This window comes from Poromitra crassiceps (assembly GCF_964638095.1).
Source record: "Poromitra crassiceps genome assembly, chromosome: 13".
Lineage (NCBI taxonomy): Eukaryota > Metazoa > Chordata > Actinopteri > Beryciformes > Melamphaidae > Poromitra > Poromitra crassiceps.
This window is the reverse complement of record NC_139644.1, coordinates 4,944,640-4,968,157: the sequence shown is the minus strand read 5'-3', so window position 1 is coordinate 4,968,157 and position 23,518 is coordinate 4,944,640. Positions and strand designations below refer to the sequence as shown.

General features: G+C 44.8%; 1 protein-coding gene across 1 annotated transcript in view; it reads left to right on the top strand.

Annotated features, from left to right (window-relative positions):
* The window catches only part of LOC310788229 (polycomb protein suz12-A-like), a 43,175-nt gene that overhangs the window by 17,137 nt on the left and 2,520 nt on the right, over positions 1-23,518 (top strand). The window contains exons 5-15 of the mRNA XM_083649771.1: positions 3,734-3,783; positions 4,005-4,090; positions 4,910-5,168; positions 7,631-7,733; positions 8,323-8,428; positions 10,729-10,906; positions 13,904-13,992; positions 16,015-16,158; positions 20,945-21,102; positions 22,421-22,616; positions 23,115-23,194. Coding sequence (XP_083505897.1) covers positions 3,734-3,783; positions 4,005-4,090; positions 4,910-5,168; positions 7,631-7,733; positions 8,323-8,428; positions 10,729-10,906; positions 13,904-13,992; positions 16,015-16,158; positions 20,945-21,102; positions 22,421-22,616; positions 23,115-23,194 — 1,449 coding nt within the window. The remainder of the gene's footprint in view (positions 1-3,733; positions 3,784-4,004; positions 4,091-4,909; positions 5,169-7,630; positions 7,734-8,322; positions 8,429-10,728; positions 10,907-13,903; positions 13,993-16,014; positions 16,159-20,944; positions 21,103-22,420; positions 22,617-23,114; positions 23,195-23,518) is intronic.

Here is a 23,518-nt window from a genome sequence, read left to right as displayed (position 1 = left end):
AGCGTTACACAGTAAAAGAAGAAACGTAACATAACTCCAGCGTGGGAGCGTTACACAGTAAAAGAAGAAACGTAACATAACTCCAGCGTGGGAGCGTTACACAGTAAAAGAGGAAATGTAACGTAACTCCAGCGTGGGAGCGTTACACAGTAAAAGAGGAAATGTAACGTAACTCCAGCGTGGGAGCGTTACACAGTAAAAGAGGAAACGTAACATAACTCCAGCGTGGGAGCGTTACACAGTAAAAGAAGAAACGTAACATAACTCCAGCGTGGGAGCGTTACACAGTAAAAGAGGAAATGTAACGTAACTCCAGCGTGGGAGCGTTACACAGTAAAAGAAGAAACGTAACATAACTCCAGCGTGGGAGCGTTAGACAGTAAAAGAGGAAATGTAACGTAACTCCAGCGTGGGAGCGTTACACAGTAAAAGAGGAAATGTAACGTAACTCCAGCGTGGGAGCGTTACACAGTAAAAGAAGAAACGTAACATAACTCCAGCGTGGGAGCGTTACACAGTAAAAGAGGAAACGTAACATAACTGCAGCGTGGGAGCGTTACACAGTAAAAGAGGAAACGTAACATAACTTCAGCGTGGGAGCGTTACACAGTAAAAGAGGAAACGTAACATAACTGCAGCGTGGGAGCGTTACACAGTAAAAGAGGAAACGTAACATAACTCCAGCGTGGGAGCGTTACACAGTAAAAGAAGAAACGTAACATAACTCCAGCGTGGGAGCGTTACACAGTAAAAGAAGAAACGTAACATAACTCCAGCGTGGGAGCGTTACACAGTAAAAGAGGAAATGTAACATAACTCCAGCGTGGGAGCGTTACACAGTAAAAGAGGAAATGTAACGTAACTCCAGCGTGGGAGCGTTACACAGTAAAAGAGGAAACGTAACATAACTGCAGCGTGGGAGCGTTACACAGTAAAAGAGGAAATGTAACGTAACTCCAGCGTGGGAGCGTTACACAGTAAAAGAAGAAACGTAACATAACTCCAGCGTGGGAGCGTTACACAGTAAAAGAGGAAACGTAACATAACTGCAGCGTGGGAGCGTTACACAGTAAAAGAGGAAACGTAACGTAACTCCAGCGTGGGAGCGTTACACAGTAAAAGAAGAAACGTAACATAACTCCAGCGTGGGAGCGTTACACAGTAAAAGAAGAAACGTAACATAACTCCAGCGTGGGAGCGTTACACAGTAAAAGAAGAAACGTAACATAACTGCAGCGTGGGAGCGTTACACAGTAAAAGAAGAAACGTAACATAACTGCAGCGTGGGAGCGTTACACAGTAAAAGAGGAAATGTAACAACTGCAGCGTGGGAGCGTTACACAGTAAAAGAGGAAATGTAACATAACTCCAGCGTGGGAGCGTTACACAGTAAAAGAGGAAATGTAACATAACTCCAGCGTGGGAGCGTTACACAGTAAAAGAAGAAACGTAACATAACTCCAGCGTGGGAGCGTTACACAGTAAAAGAAGAAACGTAACATAACTCCAGCGTGGGAGCGTTACACAGTAAAAGAAGAAACGTAACATAACTCCAGCGTGGGAGCGTTACACAGTAAAAGAAGAAACGTAACATAACTCCAGCGTGGGAGCGTTACACAGTAAAAGAGGAAATGTAACATAACTCCAGCGTGGGAGCGTTACACAGTAAAAGAGGAAATGTAACGTAACTCCAGCGTGGGAGCGTTACACAGTAAAAGAGGAAACGTAACATAACTGCAGCGTGGGAGCGTTACACAGTAAAAGAGGAAATGTAACATAACTCCAGCGTGGGAGCGTTACACAGTAAAAGAAGAAACGTAACATAACTCCAGCGTGGGAGCGTTACACAGTAAAAGAAGAAACGTAACATAACTCCAGCGTGGGAGCGTTACACAGTAAAAGAAGAAACGTAACATAACTCCAGCGTGGGAGCGTTACACAGTAAAAGAAGAAACGTAACATAACTCCAGCGTGGGAGCGTTACACAGTAAAAGAGGAAATGTAACATAACTCCAGCGTGGGAGCGTTACACAGTAAAAGAGGAAACGTAACATAACTGCAGCGTGGGAGCGTTACACAGTAAAAGAGGAAATGTAACATAACTCCAGCGTGGGAGCGTTACACAGTAAAAGAAGAAACGTAACATAACTCCAGCGTGGGAGCGTTACACAGTAAAAGAAGAAACGTAACATAACTCCAGCGTGGGAGCGTTACACAGTAAAAGAGGAAATGTAACATAACTCCAGCGTGGGAGCGTTACACAGTAAAAGAGGAAATGTAACGTAACTCCAGCGTGGGAGCGTTACACAGTAAAAGAGGAAACGTAACATAACTGCAGCGTGGGAGCGTTACACAGTAAAAGAGGAAATGTAACATAACTCCAGCGTGGGAGCGTTACACAGTAAAAGAAGAAACGTAACATAACTCCAGCGTGGGAGCGTTACACAGTAAAAGAAGAAACGTAACATAACTCCAGCGTGGGAGCGTTACACAGTAAAAGAAGAAACGTAACATAACTCCAGCGTGGGAGCGTTACACAGTAAAAGAAGAAACGTAACATAACTCCAGCGTGGGAGCGTTACACAGTAAAAGAGGAAATGTAACATAACTCCAGCGTGGGAGCGTTACACAGTAAAAGAGGAAACGTAACATAACTGCAGCGTGGGAGCGTTACACAGTAAAAGAGGAAATGTAACATAACTCCAGCGTGGGAGCGTTACACAGTAAAAGAAGAAACGTAACATAACTCCAGCGTGGGAGCGTTACACAGTAAAAGAAGAAACGTAACATAACTCCAGCGTGGGAGCGTTACACAGTAAAAGAAGAAACGTAACATAACTCCAGCGTGGGAGCGTTACACAGTAAAAGAGGAAATGTAACGTAACTCCAGCGTGGGAGCGTTACACAGTAAAAGAAGAAACGTAACATAACTCCAGCGTGGGAGCGTTACACAGTAAAAGAGGAAATGTAACGTAACTCCAGCGTGGGAGCGTTACACAGTAAAAGAGGAAACGTAACATAACTCCAGCGTGGGAGCGTTACACAGTAAAAGAGGACAATGCGAAATGTATGTCGCGATGCCCTTCTCAAATACAGCTACAGTAGCCTGCATTGTCAATGTTGTATCCGACGCGAGGTTGCGAGGCGAAAGTGAAACTCATCTTCTGACTGTTTAGAAGAAGCTGTCGTGTGTGCAGCAGAGACAATAACTCAGAGGGGGGAAAGGACATGATGCAGATAAACATGGTGGACTGTGAGAGGAACTACATCGAGAACCAGGAAGTCGCATCCCCCCCAAGAAGCACAATTACAAGCCACGTTGATTTATTTATTTATTTGTTTATTTATTTATTATGCCTCCGCCGGCGATAGCCAGGCCGGAGGCGTTAAGTTTTCGGGTTGTCCGTCCAATGTTTGTTAACACAATATCTGAGGAACGCGATGACAGAATTGAATCAAATTTGCCTCAAACGTCCACTTGGACTCAAGGATGAACTGATTACATTTTGGTGGTCGAAGTTCAAGGTCACCGTGACCTCACGAACACCATTTCCAAGCTCGTTAACGCCATATCTCAGGAACGCCTTGCCGGAATTTCTTCCAATTTGGCTTCAACGGCAACTTGGACTCAAGGATGAACTGATTAGATTTTGGTGGTCAAAAGTCAAGGTCACTGTGACCTCACAACCGCCATTTTCAAGATCATCAGATTTCCTCTTTCTCTCCCTCACAGCTTGGCCTCTCATCTGCAGCTCACCTTCACCGGGTTCTTTCATAATGTTGGTAAGTTTGTGCTTTTCTATCGGCATCTGTTCCGTTGACTTCCTGCTGACTGACTTCCTGCTGACTGACTCACTGGAAGCAGGCAAAGCTAAAGCCCATTTTCCCGCTAGACCAGAGTGAGAGTAAGAAGAGCCGCAGGAGAGTCTGGTAAGCGAGAACTTCCTGGTGAGCTAACAGCGGTCTGACTCCTCTTGTGCTGCTCTGTGTCCTTTCCTTCTCAGGGAAACCCACTGAAGACTGTGAGAAGGAGCAGAACTCTGTGTCTCTGGAGGTGCTGCTGGTCAAAGTCTGCCACAAGAAGAGAAAGGTGTGTGAGAGGATGATCACTTCAACTATCAAGTAGTTGTATCTCTGTTGTCATGTGGAAATCTTTTCACTCACGTTTTGTTGATTTCCGTGAGAAGCTATGATCCATCTACATTGGTTTGTTGTGAGAGGCCATGCTTTGAAGATAAAGATGTCTGCCTTCTCTGCGATGCAATGGAACTGGATGGCACTCAGCTACACACACACACACACACACACACACAAAAAAAACAAAAAAAAACTCAACAGCAATGTCTCTTTCCAGAATTCATGACCCGGTTACTCAAAATAATCCGCAGATCTTACTATTAGGAATTTCATGGAGGAACTATTTTATTTTGACCGAACTACATTCGCTAGAGCTAGTGAATGTAGTTCGGTAACCAGGTCATGATTTCTGGACAGAGACATTGCCATTGAGTTTTAAAAAAAAGTCAGTTGAGCACCACAAGGCGAGTGCCATCCAGTTCCATGGTAAAGACAGACCTCTCTACTGCCGTTATCTCCAATACTCTCACACCAAAACAATCTAGATGGATGAATAGCACTACAGGTGAGAGGGAAAATATGTACTTTTGATTTTGTTGTGAACTGTCCTTGAACTTCATTCCCTTCATGGATTCCATGGTTATCTATGATTTAAGCTGATGAAACCGTTTCAAAATCCATTGGTTTAACTCAAATATTTGGTCGTCAAGCTGAAAACCAGTTTAGTTGCTGAAAAGTTGACATTTTGGACATAAGTGGTTTTCCCCTGACATCGATGACATGACATCATTAATACACGATAGCCCATTCAAATTCCCGTCCCGCTCTGCAGGACGTGAGCTGTCCGGTGAAGCAGGTTCTCGCCGGGAAGAAGCAGGTTCCTCTGAACCCGGACACCAGCAGCACCGGAGGGTCCTGCCCCTCCTTACTGGTCCCCAGCACTGAGTTTGAGCCCAGTAACTCTCACATGGTCAAGTCCTACTCGCTCCTCTTCAGAGTGTCCAGGCCCGGCGCTGGCCCCGGCCCCGGGCCCGGGCCGCCCCGGACTCACGTCAACGGCCTGGCCAACGGAGAGACGCACCACAGCAGAGGTGAGTTACTCAAACTAAGCCTGTGACTGACTTCTTTTGATAACCATGCAAGGCAGCTGGACTCATGAGAACGAGCTCACAATCTACTGCATGCGTTTACTCCACCACCACGGACAGATGCTAAATGGACTGCATTTATATTAGGGATGTTCATCAATAATCGAAAATCAATAATTGATCGTTAAGGAATTGATTCGATCATGTGGAATTTGTATTGATTTTTTTATCTATTTTTTTAATCAAATAGGCCTAATGTGCTGAAACTACAGTATAAGAGTGGATTTCAGTTCACTACGTGGTCGCAACCAGGTGAGGGCGCAATGGGACTACGAGACATCTGAACAGAGGACCTCTGGGTGGGGCTATGGGCGTGGTCTCACTGGGCTTGCTGCGTGAGAACTGCAAACAGCACATTGTCAGCACTCAGCCAGACGAGGAAATGAAGTGAGCGAAGCAAAGTTTTGTTTGGGACCATTTCAAGTTAAAAGACGACATTGTTCATTGCAAGAAGAACTGTGATGCCGTTTATAAGTACAACACGGCTAGACGCCAATGATTCACCACTTGAACAGCGTAGCCTACATCTGAGCCTGGTTAACGAGGAAGGCGCCTCGTCCTCGGCCCGGCATGCAGAAAAGATCACCCGGCTCGAGATGGATATGCTGCCCATACATATCGTTGAGGGTTTTCAACACCAGATCAATGTGATTGAGCCAGCGTACTATGCGCTTCCCTCACCGAGCACAATTACCAGGCGGATTGAAAAGCGCTTCATCATAGCGCTTCGCACATAGGCATTTTGTAAAATTAAAAATTAAAAATATATATAAAAAATAAATATTAATATTATTGATAATTGATCGTTAATTTTCCCGAATTTCGATTATGGACATTTTTCGAAATGAACATCCCTAATTTATATAGAGCTTTTATAGTCTACTGGCCACTCAACACTCACACACCGATGGTGGCAAGCGAAGCTACCAGGCAGGGTGCTGACAACCATCGGGAGCACTTTGGGGTTCAGTATCTTCCCCAAGGACACTTCAACATGCAGACAGCAGGAGCCGGGAATCGAACCACCGACCTTCAGATTAGTGGACGACCCGCTCTACCTCCTGACCTAAAGTCACCCAATCAGCGTCTGAGGAAGGAGGAGGCGGTCCTAACTAAGTGCTTTAAGTTAGCCTGTGATAGACGGTGATAGACAGATGGTTCGACCAATCACTGGCCAAGTATTTTTTTGAACGTGCCTGCTCTTTTTAAACTGCTTCCAAGATCCGGTTCACAGACCCAGCGTTGTGTGAAACAAACCATCCGGCAGCATCAGGTTAACTTTTTGAAGGTGACATGTGTTTTTAATAGGAGATGTTCTCCTGAATCTGGTCACCACATTGACATTAGGAGCCTTGTCATCACCAGGCACCAGTACGGCTTTTTGCAATTTCCTTTTCCCCCCTTCATGGTCGATCACATCGAAGGCGGTGCTAAAATCAAGTAAAACGGCACCAACGAGCTTTGAGCTGTCAGACATTTGTGTCATTGTGGTACAGGTCAGGTGGAATGAGCAGATCTATACGCATGTTGGAACATAGTAGTTAAACCATTAGCAGAAAAATAGCCTTGTATTTGTTCATACAGCATTTTTTCCAACAGTTTGCTTCTCAGTACTGGCAGAATGCTGATAGGCCGACTGTTGGGACCACAGAAAGTTGATTTTGATGGTCTTTCCCTCCACACACCACTAATCAAACATCGATTCAAAATATGACAGATTGCTGTGAGGCGACGGTGCTACCACTGCACCACCGTACCACTGCACCACCGTACCACAGCACCACCGTACCATTGCACCACCGTACCACTGCACCACCGTACCACAGCACCACCGTACCACTGCATCACCGTACCACAGCACCACCGTACCACTGCACCACCGTACCACAGCACCACCGTACCACAGCACCACCGTACCACTGCACCACCGTACCACTGCCCCACCGTACCACTGCACCACCGTACCACTGCACCACCGTACCACCGTACCACTGCACCACCGTACCACCGCACCACCGTACCTTTGCACCACCGTACCTTTGCACCACCGTACCTTTGCACCACTGCACCACCGTACCACCGTACCACTGCACCACCGTACCACCGCACCACCGTACCACCGCACCACCGTACCACTGCACCACCGTACCACCGCACCACCGTACCACCGCACCACCGTACCACTGCATCACCGTACCGGTTGCCATGGGTCTGGAAAGTGCTTGAATAAAAAAAATTACTCGTGCAAAATGACTGGTATCAGTGCAAATATAGCTGTCAGCAAAACACAAAGAAATGCACGTATTTATGTTTATTTTGATGCTTCTCGTTATGGCTGAGAAAGAACGACATGGTGAGCAGCCTGGCTGGGGAAGGTGAACAACATTTGACGGTGTCTGTTTCAGACGTTACAGAGGAAGTGGCAAACAGGAAGATGAGGAGCGCCTCGCTCAGAGACGAGGGAGGAGCCACGTTTGTGGCCCAGATGACGGTCTTTGATAAAAATGGGTACACACACACACACACACACACACACACACACACACACACACACACACACACACAGTTTGACATGACCTTTGACACACACACACACACACACACACACACACACACAGTTTGACATGACCTTTGACACACACACACACACACACAGTTTGACATGACCATTGACATACACAGACCTGGATAAGTTATTTTCAGAGTCAGTTTATTTACCCTTTGCATTAGAAACCACATTGGAATTGCGATGTAAGCTCACATAGCAAGACAAATCACACAGAAAACATAAAAAACAGTATAAATGGTATCAGAGGTGTGGCCGAGTCCCGCTCGGCTGGAGTCCAGTCTGAGCGGCTCGCTCCACCTCACTGGCCTTCCTAGTTCTGGCGTTTTGACTGGCTGCGAGCATTATGTGGAGAAGATACCTACCTATCATGTGAATTGAGCTTGTGTGGTATATTGCATCTTATACAGATAATACACCGTTTTTATGATGGTGTCCTTGTCTCTGTATAGCAGAGAAAACTCTATAGCAGAGAGAACTATAGCAGAGAAAAGGGCAGTGATAAATAATTGTGCACCTGACTGTGTGCAGACGCCCGCAGCTGTTGGACGGGGAATATGAAGTGTCCATGCAGCAGATGGAGGAGTGTCCAGTCAACAAGAAGAGAGCCACATGGGAGACCATCCTGGATGGAAAGGTAGGTCAGGTCAGGTGGCTGTTTCTTCTCCCCAAGTATACTTTGCCTATTTATCCCCATGCTGCCCTATTGGCTGCCCCACATCAACTGTATTCATCAATGAGGAGAAACAAGGTGGGTAAACTACTCACCTTAGATACTTTACTCACCTCTGTATTTACCACTACACCCCTGGGTAAACTACTCACCTTAGATACTTTACTCACCACTACACCCCTGGGTAAACTACTCACCTTAGATACTTTACTCACCTCTGTATTTACCACTACACCCTGGGGTGTAGTGGTAAATACAGAGGTGAGTAAAGTATCTAAGGTGAGTAGTTTACCCAGGGGTGTAGTGGTAAATACAGAGGTGAGTAAAGTATCTACTGAGTAGTTTACCCAGGGGTGTAGTGGTAAATACAGAGGTGAGTAAATTATCTAAGGTGAGTACGGTAGTTTACCGTAAACTACCGTACTCACCTTAGATAATTTACTCACCTCTGTATTTACCACTACACCCCTGGGTAAACTACTCACCTCTGTATTTACCACTACACCCCTGGGTAAACTACTCACCTTAGATACTTTACTCACCTCTATATTTACCACTACACCCCTGGGTAAACTACTCACCTCTGTATTTACCACTACACCCCTGGGTAAACTACTCACCTTAGATAGTTTACTCACCTCTGTATTTACTAGGGATGCACGATAATTATCGGACTGATAAATTATCGGCCGATATGGCCATTTTGCTTTATTATTTATTATTCCGATAATGGCCTTTTTCCGATAAATTATCCGATAATAATCATGCTTTATTTTTTGCCTCGGAAGCTGAGCTTTTGTTGTCACACACGTGACATCACAGCTGCGACGCAAACATGGCTGCTGCCAGTGTGTTGCTGTTTTTCAGTTTCAGAATGATCAGAAAGCTACTGTAATTTGCAATCCATGTCCCACACAGGTTCCGAGAGGAGGGGAAACCTCTAAGCTGGCATTACGTTAAACCAAAGCTGGCGATGATGCAGCGGATATGTTTGTTGTTTTTGTTAGCGAGTTCTGTTAGCATTAGCTCGTCGTGCGGCCTACCCTGCAGGCTCCTCCGCTTGGCAGACAAACTGTGACATTTACAGTCTGTGGCTTGTGATAAAACAGCCCCGCAAAAGCACTTAATACACAGAGCTGGCGTAAACTTATAGAAACTAATGGAAACCCCTTTACCCGAAATGAAACATCCAGGGATTGTGTATTTAACTCCAAAAAAACACTCGCTAACGTTAAGCTAACCGCGCTAGTTAGCATTAGCTGCTCGACAGAGCCATCTAACAGAGCCAATAATGAAAACAAAGGCGTAGTCGTGCACATTAGGCTACATAAAAAGCATCAGTCAGTCAACATCACATAGTGTCTTTTCTTTAATCTGGTGGCAGCATTTTTCAGTAAAAAGTGAAACGACACAGATGGTTTATAGTGCCTGCCCCATTCATTGGGCCCAGGCTACAATTCACTGAGAACTGGAACCAATGCAAAATGTGAACAGATCAGTAACATGACAATAAGAGTCTAAATTACTATGCCTTTTGTCATTGTGTTTTATCTGCAGACTAAGCAGCTTGGCTTTCTGTTCTATAAAAGCCTTTATTGTTGTATTGACTATAATTGAGTGATACACTTTATTAAAACAATCATATTATATCAGAAGTTTTCTTTGTTTTGCGTTCACAGTGATGTCAGTTAGATTTGGTTAGGTCAGAGCTATGCTCACTACATCCATACATCTACCCTAACCCTTTTTTAACCCCAGGTGTGCATAAAATACAGGTTAAAAACTTAAAAGAAAAATAATATATCTATTTTTATTTTAATAATTATCGGTTATCGGTATCGGTTATAGGCAGGAGAAGCAGATATTTATCGGTTATCGTATCGGTTGAAAAAAATCCATATCGTGCATCCCTAGTATTTACCACGACACCCCTGGGTAAACTACTCACCTTCAATACTTTACCCACCTCTGTATTTACCACTACACCCCTGGGTGCAACCAAAACAAAGTTAAGCCTGCTATAACATGGGGATGATTTGGGATTTCCCTGCTCAGTTGCTTCTGTGATTTATGCTGTAGAATCTGTCTCTTCTTTTTTCTATCAAGCAGCTGCGTTCTCAGCAAAGCTTCCTCTTCATCACTCATGTTGTTTCAAAACACACAAATTGATCTCATCATTCTGTGTGTTTTCTGGTGGCTCAGTGTGAGAAGACATTCTTTCTAACCTAATGAAACCATCTCCTCCCTCACTGCCTTCTCTGCAGGGTCTGCCTCCATTCGAGAGCTTCTCCCAGGGCCCCACCTTGCAGTTCACCCTGCGCTGGACCCCGGGTGACGGCCCAGCTCACACCACAGCACCCGTGTCCAAACCTCTGGCCACCCGCAACACTGACACCAACCAGGGCACCAGACACACCAGCCTCAGAGCCACACACACACTGGGTGAGCAACACAGACACCAACCAGGGCACCAGACACACCAGCCTCAGAGCCACACACACACCCACACACACACACACTGGGTGAGCAACACCGACACCAACCAGGGCACCAGACCAGGGTTTCTGTTGTCCCGTAATTGCAGGACATTGGCCTTTCAAATTCATCAAAAACCTGTCAATTAAAATCTGCAGGACACCGTGTCCTGTAAATGATCTTCCGAGTCCCGATGCTATTAATTATTGTAACCCCGGGTTAAACCTCGAGTCAAGAATATTGACCTGTCACTTTATAGTTTGGTAACACTATAGTTGCTAGTACTGCTCGCAGGGCCCGAAATTAGAGCCTGCCACCCGCCAATGGCGGGCAGATTTTAGCTTTGGCGAGTGACATTGAAAGGTCTGTCCGCCACGTGGCGGGTAACAAAATAGTCCTGTAAAATAATTCAAACTGCGGTGTGTTTTGGTCTTACGATTGCAGCCCCCAATCTCTCCTTGCGTGTCATCTCCGGCCTCATTTTTGGCTTGTTTTGGCCGACGTCACATCCGCTACTCTTCTGTCCTGACTGGCCCTGGCCATCTGCATTCTGCAGCGCCTGCTTGCACTGCAGGGAGCTAACGTTACGCCGGTCCGCCTGCTATAGCTAACGTTAGCTTAATATAACGTTAAATGGGTTACAATGTGGAACCATATCGAGGGAATAAGCCGGCCGCTAAAAAGAAAACCCACCGCGGCTTTCTCCGACGAAAAGGATGAAGCGGCAGCGAGAGCGGGACCACCTAACAAAAGAAAGTTTCGAGAGGAGTGGAAGTTTGGGGATAGCGGTGTTTCAAGAGACTGGCTACAGTATGATGCTGGGGCTGTAGTGATGAGTTGTTCCGTGTGCCGCAAGTATGCCAAAAAGAAAAATAGAAACAACACGTTTGTCATCGGTAGTAAATCAATGAAGCTGGAAGCCGTTCGTGACCATGAACAGAGCCAGTGTCACATTGGCTGCAAAGAGGAGAAGTAGAGAGAGGGTGAGGAGTCTGAGGAGTTATGTTTACAAAACCTTCAAATTTACTTCTGTTCTGTTAAATCCTGCAAAGAGGGTAGAGAGTGAGGAGTCTGATGATGTTTAACATTAGGTTACAATTTAAGCTCAAGATTGACTTGACATGTATTGATAAGATTGACTTGACATGTATTGATTAATCAATCATCAATCAATATATTAAAATAATTTGCTTAAAATTTTACTCTGGCCTCTTATTTAACACATTCACTGCCAGACGTTTTTTTTTTACTGTAGTTAGCTTCTGCCAGAGGGTTTTTTTGAGGATTCTGGCTCATCTTTCAAGACCCGAGGATTCTTTTCTGCTAAGATTTTGTGAACACACAATATCTCAAAAGAACTAATAGAATGTGTGCTTTCTCTGTCTAAAAGAGTTAGTTTGTAGAGTTAGTAGTTATGTAAGCATTAGCAGTTGAATACAGCATGGTTTCAGCGTCAGAAAAATTATTCAGAGATAAACGGCTTTTTGTGAAATTCGATAGAACAGTCACTTTAACCATTCATTTTTGGCATCAGTAAGAGTCAGACATCTAAACAATAGTTTTGAACAGTAATTTCCTCCATAACAGCAGGAAACCCCCCTCTGCTTCCAACTCCTCCCTCCGTGTGTGTTCTCCTCCTGCCTCCCTGGCTCTCCAGCGGGCGTGTCACAACGAAGTTGCTGCTGCCTGGCTGCTGCCTGTTTGCGCGGCCGCTGTTTGAGGAAGTCTGGGTGGACTCGCTCGTTTCGTGGAGTTTTGGTTGAGAGCTTTGATGCGATTCTGGTCATATTTATGCTGCGTGTTTCAAAGTGTGCATCCAATCTATTCTTGGAACCCCCCACCGTTGCCACCGCTGTGCATCAGCGCGAAAGTGAAGGCGTTTTCGCCATCAATTTTACAGTATGAGAACGGCTTCCTCGCGCTTTTCCCTCCAGTTTTGGGTCGCCTCTTTCTACTGTGGAGAGACATGTCGACACTCAGTGGGTCGGTAAAATAGATTATACACATTCAATACCTCCAATTCTGGTGTAGGAGACGTAAAAGGGTTAGATCAACGTCCCACCGTCAAAAAAAAAAATCGATTCTGAAAACGTGTTAACACGTCGTTGGCAGTCAACAGCTGGATTCTGAAAACGTGTTAACACGTCCTTGGCAGTGAACGTGTTAAGTGTGTATTCTTCAACGTAATACCTTATCTACTTGAAATGTACTGAAAAAAATGGATATATATGGATATATGTGACACAAAAATGTGTTTTTTTCTTTGGCTGGTAAGAAATATGCTTGGCGGGTAGATTTTTTCCATCTACCCGCCACTGGCCGGTGGGTCAAAAAGTTAATTTCGGGCCCTGACTGCTCGTCTTTAGCTGCTTCTGATTGGTCAGTTTAGAGAGGTACATCACGTTTCTCTAAAATGCTATTGGCTAATGGGGCAGCTGGGCGGGAGTGAGTGTTGGGATTTGGACAGTGCAGTGAGGTTTGTGTTGCGCTCGCTGCTGTGCACTGGGGCACTGATATAGACGGATACTGTGGCTAATGCTGCTAGCGGCTAATGTTAGTTACGGTACTTTACATGGCAGTAAAGTAATGAACCACTGAATGACCAAATTGATTTAACTTTTAACCATTTCGAGTAACGCTGTTTCCTGTTTCTATCCCTACTGCCACAATAATGGGTTGAGGGGCTTATTTCATGGAGTGGAGAATTGCTTTCTGAAATATCTCTGTGATGTAGTCGACATAGAAAAATTTAATTAAAAGTCTGTCTTGCATATTAAGTGGAACACTGCGATCCCCCCCCCCCCCACACACACACACACACTCTACACAGGAGGATTTCCTCATGTGTGAAAACAACAAAGCTTCCTGTCTGGAAGGTTAATAATTCCAGGGATTTCCCAGACCTGATTCAATGAACAGAGTTGGTGTCTGAAAGAGGCTTTGTCTCTTCTCTCCACGCTGCAGCTGTGAAAGAGTCGATCAACACCAACGTCCAAACCAGAAGAGAACACATCCTGGCCGAGCCGAGGCACAAACTACGCATCTTCTACCAGGTCAGTCAGAGTCTCACCTGCTGCCTGCCCGTTCTTCTGAACCACGTCTGACCTGCTACCTGCCCGCTCTTCAGAACCACGTCTGGGCTTTACATTAGCTTTACCTACACGAGTCCATTAGGGATGGACATTTCTAGCAAAAACATGATTTGAAAATTGCAGGGAACTATTGGATTATAAAAAAAAAAAATCTGAATGAAATGTTATATCGTCTCCCTCGATTCTAAATATAGCTGAATTGCTTGGTTTGACCAAGTAAAACTATTTTTATCAGCATTTTACAGAATGTCTATGGAAAAATGAATGGCGAATGAAATCCCTTGGAGAGAGAGAGAGGGGGTGACTTTGGCACTCTTGGCGTTCGACAACCACACTACGTTAGCATCGTTAGCATAGCTCCCCGACCATAGCCGAGATGGCCCAGGGAACAGTATAGAGAATATCAGCTTTTTTTCATGCAGTAATGAGCCTTGAAACCTCTTCCTGTTGCTGTAACACTATAGACAGTTTAACACAATTTCTCCTACGTTTCTAGCACGGAGCTGCTACTGTTGCTACACCAACAGGCTAAGCCAGTCTGCACCATAGTCTGCATAATGCACATGCGCCAGTGATCGTGCGTTGACGTGCTTCTCGGATGTTCCGAGTTGGCCAGTCGTTCTTCCGACGTGCGGGTGTTCATGTGCTCGTAGTGTCGGAATGATCGGAATATGGAAACCATAGCAAACGCTACGAAGAAGATGTGTGGTCTGATAATGCTCAAAGCGTTTACGGTGGGGTACGGTGGTGCAGTGGTAAGCGCTGTCGCCTCACAGCTCGAAGGTCCTGGGTTCAATTCCCACCTGGGACGCTGTGAACGCTGAAGGAATGCGTGCCTGTCCGCATGTCCTCGAGTGCCCACCGCCCGGGTGGGGTCGTCAAAAAAGCCTTTCTGTGTGGAGTTTGCATGTTCTCTCCGTGCCTCCCGGGGGTTTCCTTCATATAGGAACCCCCTTCACCAAAACATGCAATATCCTGGTTGCTAATGTGGTTCCTCCTCTGGTCGTTAGGGGCGCCTGTTCGGAGGGAGGGGAACTGGTACACGTGCTATGTCCTACCGGTGAAGCTTCCTCTGTCAGGTGAAAAGAAGCGGCTGGCTAACTGCCCATGTTTCGGAGGAAGCATGGAGCCAGTTTCGGCTCTCCCCAGATCGGCAGAGGGTGGAGTAGCAACCAGGATAAATAAATTAAATTAGCACTAATGGGGGATAAAAATGGGATAAAAAATCGAAAAAATAAAAGCGTTTAAAGAGAGCGTTGGATGCGGTTTCCAGTATTTGCATGACAATTAAGAGCAGAGGAAATGGATCAGGTCAGGCATGAAATACGATTCAGTTCAAAACATCCCCTCTTGTCCGCCATGTTTCTGCATGTGACTCGTTAACTCGTGTAGCAAAGTTTTCAGAGTTGCTGACTTGTTGTTCTGACTTGAGCGACCGTTTACGTGAATGTCACAAACTTATAGCTTTGCCATGCTCTTCAAGAGACAGGCGCCGGTAAAAAACAATGGAAAATGTACTTTATAAACAAAACAATTGTCACGTGAATGATTTGATTTTGAACAATAAAAATGTATTTTAATCATAAAAATGACTGTTTGAATATTTGAAAATCAATGCCCATCCCTCGTCCATATTTGATCTTGCACTTTCCTTTCTGCTTCCCTATAATGGTGAGCAAAGATCAAGGAACAATCACCTGAAATCTATTTGGTCGAATAATCTCAAACTAATCCAATTGTTTTCCTCGTTTGTTTTATCTTTTTAACACCTCTCTCGCTCTCTGTCTCTCTCTCTCTCTCACACACACTCTCTCACTCTCTCTCTCTCTCTCTCTCTCTCTCTCTCTCTCTCTCTCTCTCTCTCTCTCTCTCTCTCTCGCTCTCTGTCTCTCTCTCTCTCGCTCACACACACACACGCTCTCTCTCTGTCTCTCTCACACACACACACACACTCTCTCTCTCTTTGTTCCCTTGCCCTTGCAGTTCCAGTACAACAACAACAGCCGGCAGCAGACAGAGGCCAGAGATGACCTGCACTGCCCCTGGTGTACGCTCAACTGCAGGCAGCTGTACAGTCTGCTCAAACACCTCAAACTGTCCCACTCACGCTTCATATTCAACTACCTGGTGAGAACATGGACACATGGGCTTTTAGACTTGAGACTTGACTTGGACTTGTGACCAAATACTTGAGACTTGTCTTGGACTTGTGACCAAATACTTGAGACTTGTCTTGGACTTGTGACCAAATACTTGAGACTTGTCTTGGACTTGTGACCAAATACTTGAGACTTGTCTTGGACTTGCAAAAGATTACTTGTGAGCATCTCTGCTGCTTGCTGCTTGTTTTGTGTTTGTATTGCAGCTTAAATAATTTGTCTGTGAAAAGTCCTTGAAATCTATCATTTAGAGCTGCAACGATTAATCGATTATTCGATCGACAGAAAATTGATCTACTATTTTTTACAATCAATAATCGTTTAAGACTCACTTTTAAGAAGAAAAAAAATACAAAAATTAAAATGTGAGTATTTCCTGGTTTCTTCAGGCTTCTATGACAGTAAACTGATTATCTTTGATGATGTCATCTTGGTCTTTGGGGTAGCTATGTCGTTATATGTTTTGTTTTATTCAATTTTTTTACTCGGCCGTGTTTCCACCTCCGGTGTCTACCGCTTCTGCTATTGGCCCATTTCCACCGCTGGTATCAGCGCGGCCCCGCCCAGCTCGTCTCGCTTTTTTGTCTCATTCCACCGATCAAAAACGTGGACAGCCCGGGTTGAGTCGGGGTTGAGTCGTGCTGCTTTTGGTCCCTGCTTTGTTGAGGTTCTAGCGCTGTGAACCCGGGTTCATACGGTGACGTGAAAACACTGCAGACGACTGATTGGTCAGGCAGAATCGTGTTTACTCTATCTACTGTCAATGCTGGATACCAGTTTAGTGGAGCTTACCTTCTCTTTTGTTATTTCCATCAGTTTTTTGTGTTGCTGCCTTTGGCTCTGGTGAAATAAAATCGATCTCCTTGCTCAGCTTTAACACAAAAGTCAGCTCCTCGGGAAGCCCTTTGTAGTTGCATGTAACGTCTGCTCCGCTAGGCCGCAGGCGGGGGTTTAGCAAAGCTGCGGTCTTGCCTGGTGAGTTGCCGCCGGGGTAGAGCCTTCCCTTCTGCCCGTAGCGCAACTCCTGTCCCCTGCGCAGCGCATGCATGTGAGTTTGAGTAACAACAAAGTGATATCCATTCTCCTGGCCCATTCTCACATTTGCCCATGTACTGTACAATGTACGGTAATTTACAGGCACCAGTATTTCATAATCAGTTTAAAAGTTCCCTGTATGGATTTAATTTTAACGTTATACGTTATAGGCTACTTCGGCTATGGGCGGAGGACAGATATGCGGTCGCTATGACGACCAGGTGTGGGCGGAGGCGAGTAAACTTGCTATGGAAACAGTCTACCGTAAATTCCGGACTATAAGACGCACCGGTCTATAAGCCGCAGCACCAAAATTGACTATTTTTTTCTTCTATAAGCCGCACCGGACTATAAGCCGCGGGTGTTTTGATGTTTAATTACCATATGAAAGGGTTCGTGCACAGAGAGGAATGTCGGGAAAGAGATCGCTGTTTGGGGAAGCTCCCATTTATTAACATTTCAACAAAACAAAACAAAAGTCAGGTCACTAATCCCCAGACAAAATCACACAACAATAGGCTACCGTATATGTGCAGCAAACCTGTAACCAGAGAAGTCAAGTCACTAATCCTCGTCTTCCTCTTCTTCCTGCGTACTGAAACCACCAAAGTCCTCATCTTCAGTGTCGGAAACGAACAGGTTCAGGGTGGCTTCGTCAACCACTCTCCTCTCTCCTTCATTGTCACTCAAAACCAACGAACTCCTCTTCATCACTGTCGGCATCGAACAGCCTCTGAAGCCTCTGACGGCCCTCAGCGCCAGCTGTGGCGGCGTCATCCTTTTCATCCCGCAGCAGTCCAGCGTTTTGGAACCCGTTGGTGATTGTGGATGTTTTCACACTCCTATAATATTCCGTGATCTTCCTTTGTGTGAATTCGCCGAAGTTTGTGATTTTCTCCTGGTAGTCGGGAGGGAGTTGTTCAGTAGTTCTCCCCCGGACGGACAGTCCCTTTCGTCTCATGAATCGGTAGCACCAAGATGGCCCACCTCTGAAATGTTCAATTTTCATCTCGGTGGCGATTGTTTTGGCCTTCAGTCGGATCTGCACCGTGGAAACGCCTCGGCCGTCTCCTCTCTGGGTCAACACCCAGTCCTCAAGGGAATCTTCAAGTTCCGGCCATCTGCTTTTGTGGCCTCTGAAGGACTTTTTTGTCTTATTACACTGAGACAGTTCCTCCTGCTGCTGCTTCCAACGTCTCACCATTGACTCATCGATGCCCAGGGTACGCGCTGCTGCTCTGTTTGTTTCTTTTAGTGCGAGTTCGACTGCTTTCAGCTTGAAAGCTGCGTCGTGTGACTTTCTGCGTACCTTCCCCATGGTAAGTGAGAGAGAGACTGCTCGTCTTGTTGTGATTCCGGGCTGATGAACTTTGCTTACCGTAATTACCATATGTAAGGGTTCACGCACAGAGGGGATTGTTGGCTGTTTGAGGAAGCTCCCATTTACCGTATTACCGTAACATTTCAACAAAACAACATAACACAACACCTTTGTTTATTTCGACAGTGCACACAGTGTCCGCGGTGTGGTGAAAAGAGGGCAACAGAGGAAATTAAAACAGAAGTGGATTTATAGGTAGAAAGAGTGCTAAAAAAGAGAGATTTTATTTGTATTTGAAATTTTTTTTCTGAAAAAATCCATAGATAAGACGCACCGTTATATAAGCCGCAGGGGCCAAAAAACGGGAAAAAAGCCGCGGCTTATAGTCCGGAATTTACGGTAGAGACGAGTAAGACCTGGGCTCTATACCACGAATGTTCTATAAGAAGATCCAGGATCCCTTGATCTGGTTTGTCTAAACCAGATCAGCTTGATTGTAGTTAACTTGTACTACAAACCTCGGTTGCCACTCGTTAACTCCAACCAGGTTTTTCTAATCAAGCTGTGAGCTTGTGCACATGAAAATGCCCGTGCACTGGAGCTCGTGCCCGCAAAAGAGGCGTGGTTTTTAACAACTGCCAATCACAATGCAATATTGACTGCTCCAACTCTGACAGCGCCAGACACGCCTATTTCCTCATTGAATGAAACAGAAAATAAAAATCTGCGTTGGATATTATTAGTCTGTTCCCGAATGACTGTCTAAAGTGACCACTTTTATCCACACCAGTAATTTCTTTGAAGAGTGGTTTCTGCCTCCACGTAGGCTATCTACAGCAGCTCAATTCACCCTCTCAATAAACTCAAAACCGGCATGTCTTTTGTGGAAGCAATGTGTAATCTATCTCAGTCCAAAATCCGTATGTATAGACCATTTAGGCTCAATGAATAATAATGATCTCATGATGTGTTTAGTCGCACTGATTGAATAATTCCTATAGGCTAATCAATAAAAAAAAGAATGATAATCAAATTAAAAAATGCTTCTGAACTGAATCGACACGGTACGTGCGGGCATAGATTTCATTTATAAAAAATAGCCTATTTTGTGGTCACATATATAGGCTATTGTCAGCAGAGTCGCATATCTCCATATTTCATATAATGATGCTGGAAATATGAAGTTCAATCACATCATACAGGCCAAAAGCAACACAGTTGCAGCTGCAAAATGCAGGAGTAGCCTAGATATGAATCGTCTTAATATGGGATCGCCTGTGTGCAGGTGATCCCATATTAAATTGCTTAGATGTAGTAGGCTATTCCAGCATGTAGGCTATGACCATTTAAATTCCAACCCAACGTCAGTCTCAGCTCCGTTGCGCACACGGCACCGTGCACTTTGGAGACGTTTATGTAACCTTTTTATGCCGGTTTAGTGATATTTCTCCACTCACTATTCAGCTGCAATCGATCAGCGGGGTCAAACAACGTATCTAGGCTACTTGAGAGCACAAAAATGAATATATAAAAACATATTCCAAAGTGGTAAGTAGGGCTTAATTAAAATGTAGCCTGCAACAAGTGCAAGGCTTTAGTCCTTGATTAATTCAACATTACAATTCGTGCTCCTTCCTTGATGGGAAACTCGTCCAGAAAGGGGTTGGCTATTTTTCCAAACTGCTGATTCGATTGGTTCGTGGGCGGTGTATTTAAGGTCTAATCTTATCCTTGCAAAGTTAACCTGCTGCGGACCAGGTTAAGTGTGAAGCATAAGTTGCTATGGAAATATATGTCGGTAAGAAGTTAACTAGCTTTGTAGCACGGCCAAACCAGGGTTAAACCTGAAGTTACCTCGCTAAACCACTAATCTTGCTTCTTGGTACAGGGCTCAGGTCGAGTAGAGCTGTACTGTGCTGTTATACTGTATGTGGTGGAAAGGAGCCATAATGTTACGTTGTCTTTTCAGCCTGAACCGCAACCGCGTAATCTTATCCGATTACTCCATTCATCGTTGGAATAATCGCTAGAATACTCTATTACTAAAATGTATTATTTAAATAAATAAATAAATATTAATAATTAAAAAAAAATATATATATATATATATATATATATATATATACTGGTATGTATATATATATATATATATTTTTTTTTATTATTATTAAAATAATTGATAGCTGCAGCCTTACTATCATTACAAAAGGGTGGCAAGTTGCAACCCTGACCTTGTCAGCGTTGAGAGTGAGTGGTAGAGACGGAGAGGAAGGAAACCCAAAGAACCATCATCAGGTTCAGAAATCCAGTCTGATGTTCTCTACATTTGTCCACTTTAAAGATTATGTCCATGTTTGCCATGTTTGACCTTGCTCTCCATCTCCTTCCCCCCGGACAGCCCCACCCTAAAGGAGCGCGGGTAGAAGTGTCCATAAACCAGTGTTATGATGGCTCGTATGTGGGGAACCCGCAGGACATCCACAGCCAGCCGGGCTTCGCCTTCAGCAGGAACGGACCGGTCAAGAGGACCGCCGTCACACACATCCTCGTCTGCAGGTAACACACACATCCTCATCTGCAGGTAACACACACATCCTCATCTGCAGGTAACACACACATCCTCATCTGCAGGTAACACACACATCCTCATCTGCAGGTAACACACACATCCTCGTCTGCAGGTAACACACACATCCTCGTCTGCAGGTAACACACACATCCTCGTCTGCAGGTAACACACACATCCTCATCTGCAGGTAACACACACATCCTCATCTGCAGGTAACACACACATCCTCGTCTGCAGGTAACACACACATCCTCATCTGCAGGTAACACACACATCCTCATCTGCAGGTAACACACACATCCTCATCTGCAGGTAACACATCATGACTCAAACATTTGCTCGTTACTTATTTGTTGTTGTTTTTCCCACAGCCTTTTTTGAAAACTTATTTTAAATCAAGGATGTCAGTGATTTTGAAGAGCACCGTACACGCTAATTTTTGACCATGTACTGTAGATAGATAGATAGATAAATTTTTATTTCTGTGTCATGCACCATATTCAAGGTGCCCAGCCCGTCTGGGCTTACAAGACACAAATCATTCAAGTTCAACAATACAAACAAATCAACAAACAAGCTACAAAACGCTCAAACATAAACAAGACAGAGTTATATATTCAGATGAACAGCTTCTCCATTCTGAGTTTCCAAGCCCTCCCAATAAACCTGGCCAAACTGAAGACTTCATCTCTGAACAACCATTCCAACTTCGCATCATCTCCTGACCAAAATAGTTCCGGTTTCTTATTTTGCATTAACTGAAATAGAGATAATCTTGGTTCCTCATATAGCGTACAATGAAACAAAAAAATGAAATTCATCTTCCACAACACCTAATTCACATACAGTACAAAGTCTCTCCTCCTCAGCAATACAATTGAACCTGCCAACCTCAATAGCCAAAGGGAGGGTACCCGTTCTCAACTGGGCACATAAAGATCTTCTGGATCTATCCAGGGGTAAAGTAACATAGGGTTCTGGAGTGAACATATTTTTAATTTGAACATATGTTCTAAGTTTTGGTTTGAGCCAGATGTCATTGGCCCATTTTTCTTTATAATCAAGAAATAGCCTATGTTTAATATAGCGAACACTACAACGTAAACTGTTTCTGAAAATAAATTGCTGATCAGCTTCCCTGAACACATCATTGATATCATTACACCATGGATACTTATGTGCTTTATCCCAGTTAAACACTTGTTTTGCAACTCTACTCTCTGGCATATTAGATAGATACTGTATTTTGGAACCATGGGTTTTTGAAGGCCAATACAGTCGGGTACTGTTTACTACTGTTTACAGGCCCAAGAGGACGAAACCCAGCCTGTCGGAGTTCCTGGAGCCAGAGGAGGCAGATCAGGAGCAGCGGCCGTACACCAGCGGCCACGCCCGGCTGTACTTCCACAGCGACAGCTGCACCCCCCTCCGCCCGCAGGAGATGGAGGTGGACAGCGAGGACGAGACAGCCCCCACCTGGCTCCGCGAGAAGACTGAAATGGTGAGCATAGATATATATATTAGGGATGTCACAATATATCGTCCCACAAAATATCGCGATATCAAAACGTGACAATATGTATCGTTGAGATTAAATCTCATATCGCGAGAAAAAGAAGCTGAACATGGTGGCACTGATCTGCATCTGATTGCATGCTCGCTCTCCTTTTCATTGCTTTGTTTGAACAGACGAGGGACGTTACAGACACGGAGGATGAAAATTGTGAAATTACTCAAATTAGCGTGGAGGATGCCCCTTCAACTTACAAATCGATCGCAAAAACAATATTCTTAAAATATCGTATCGTTATCCCAATATCGTGTATCGTATCGTGAACTGAGTGTATTGTGACACCCCTAATATATATATATATATAATCAACAAAATCAAACATATTTCATATGGCCCTAAAAATGGTGTCTCTGTACCTGCACTTTTGTTAGAGTTATTGTTTTTTCTGGCATTGACATTGGCTGCTCTGCTCTGCCGTCCCTGCAGCAAATCGAGGACTTCACCGACGTCAACGAGGGCGAGAAGGAGATGATGCAGCTGTGGAACCTGCATGTGATGAAGCACAGGTACGTATGGAGCTATGGAGATTGCTGATGGGGGATTGTGTGTACACTATTGCCGTGTTCCAGTTCCACTGGGAACTAGAAATTTCCCAGTTGAAATGTCTGGAAAGCCCCTGTGACATCACCTGAACGGACATTTCCTACTTTTGACACGGATAGAAAAAGTGACTAGAGGGGGGCGGGGCTTTAGGCCACGGATAGAAAAAGTGACTAGAGGGGGGCGGGGCTTTAGAACACAGAAAAAAATTACTAGAGGGGGGCGGGGCTTTAGGCCACAGATAGAAAAAGTGACTAGAGGGGGGCGGGGTTTAAATTGAGTCTGCATAT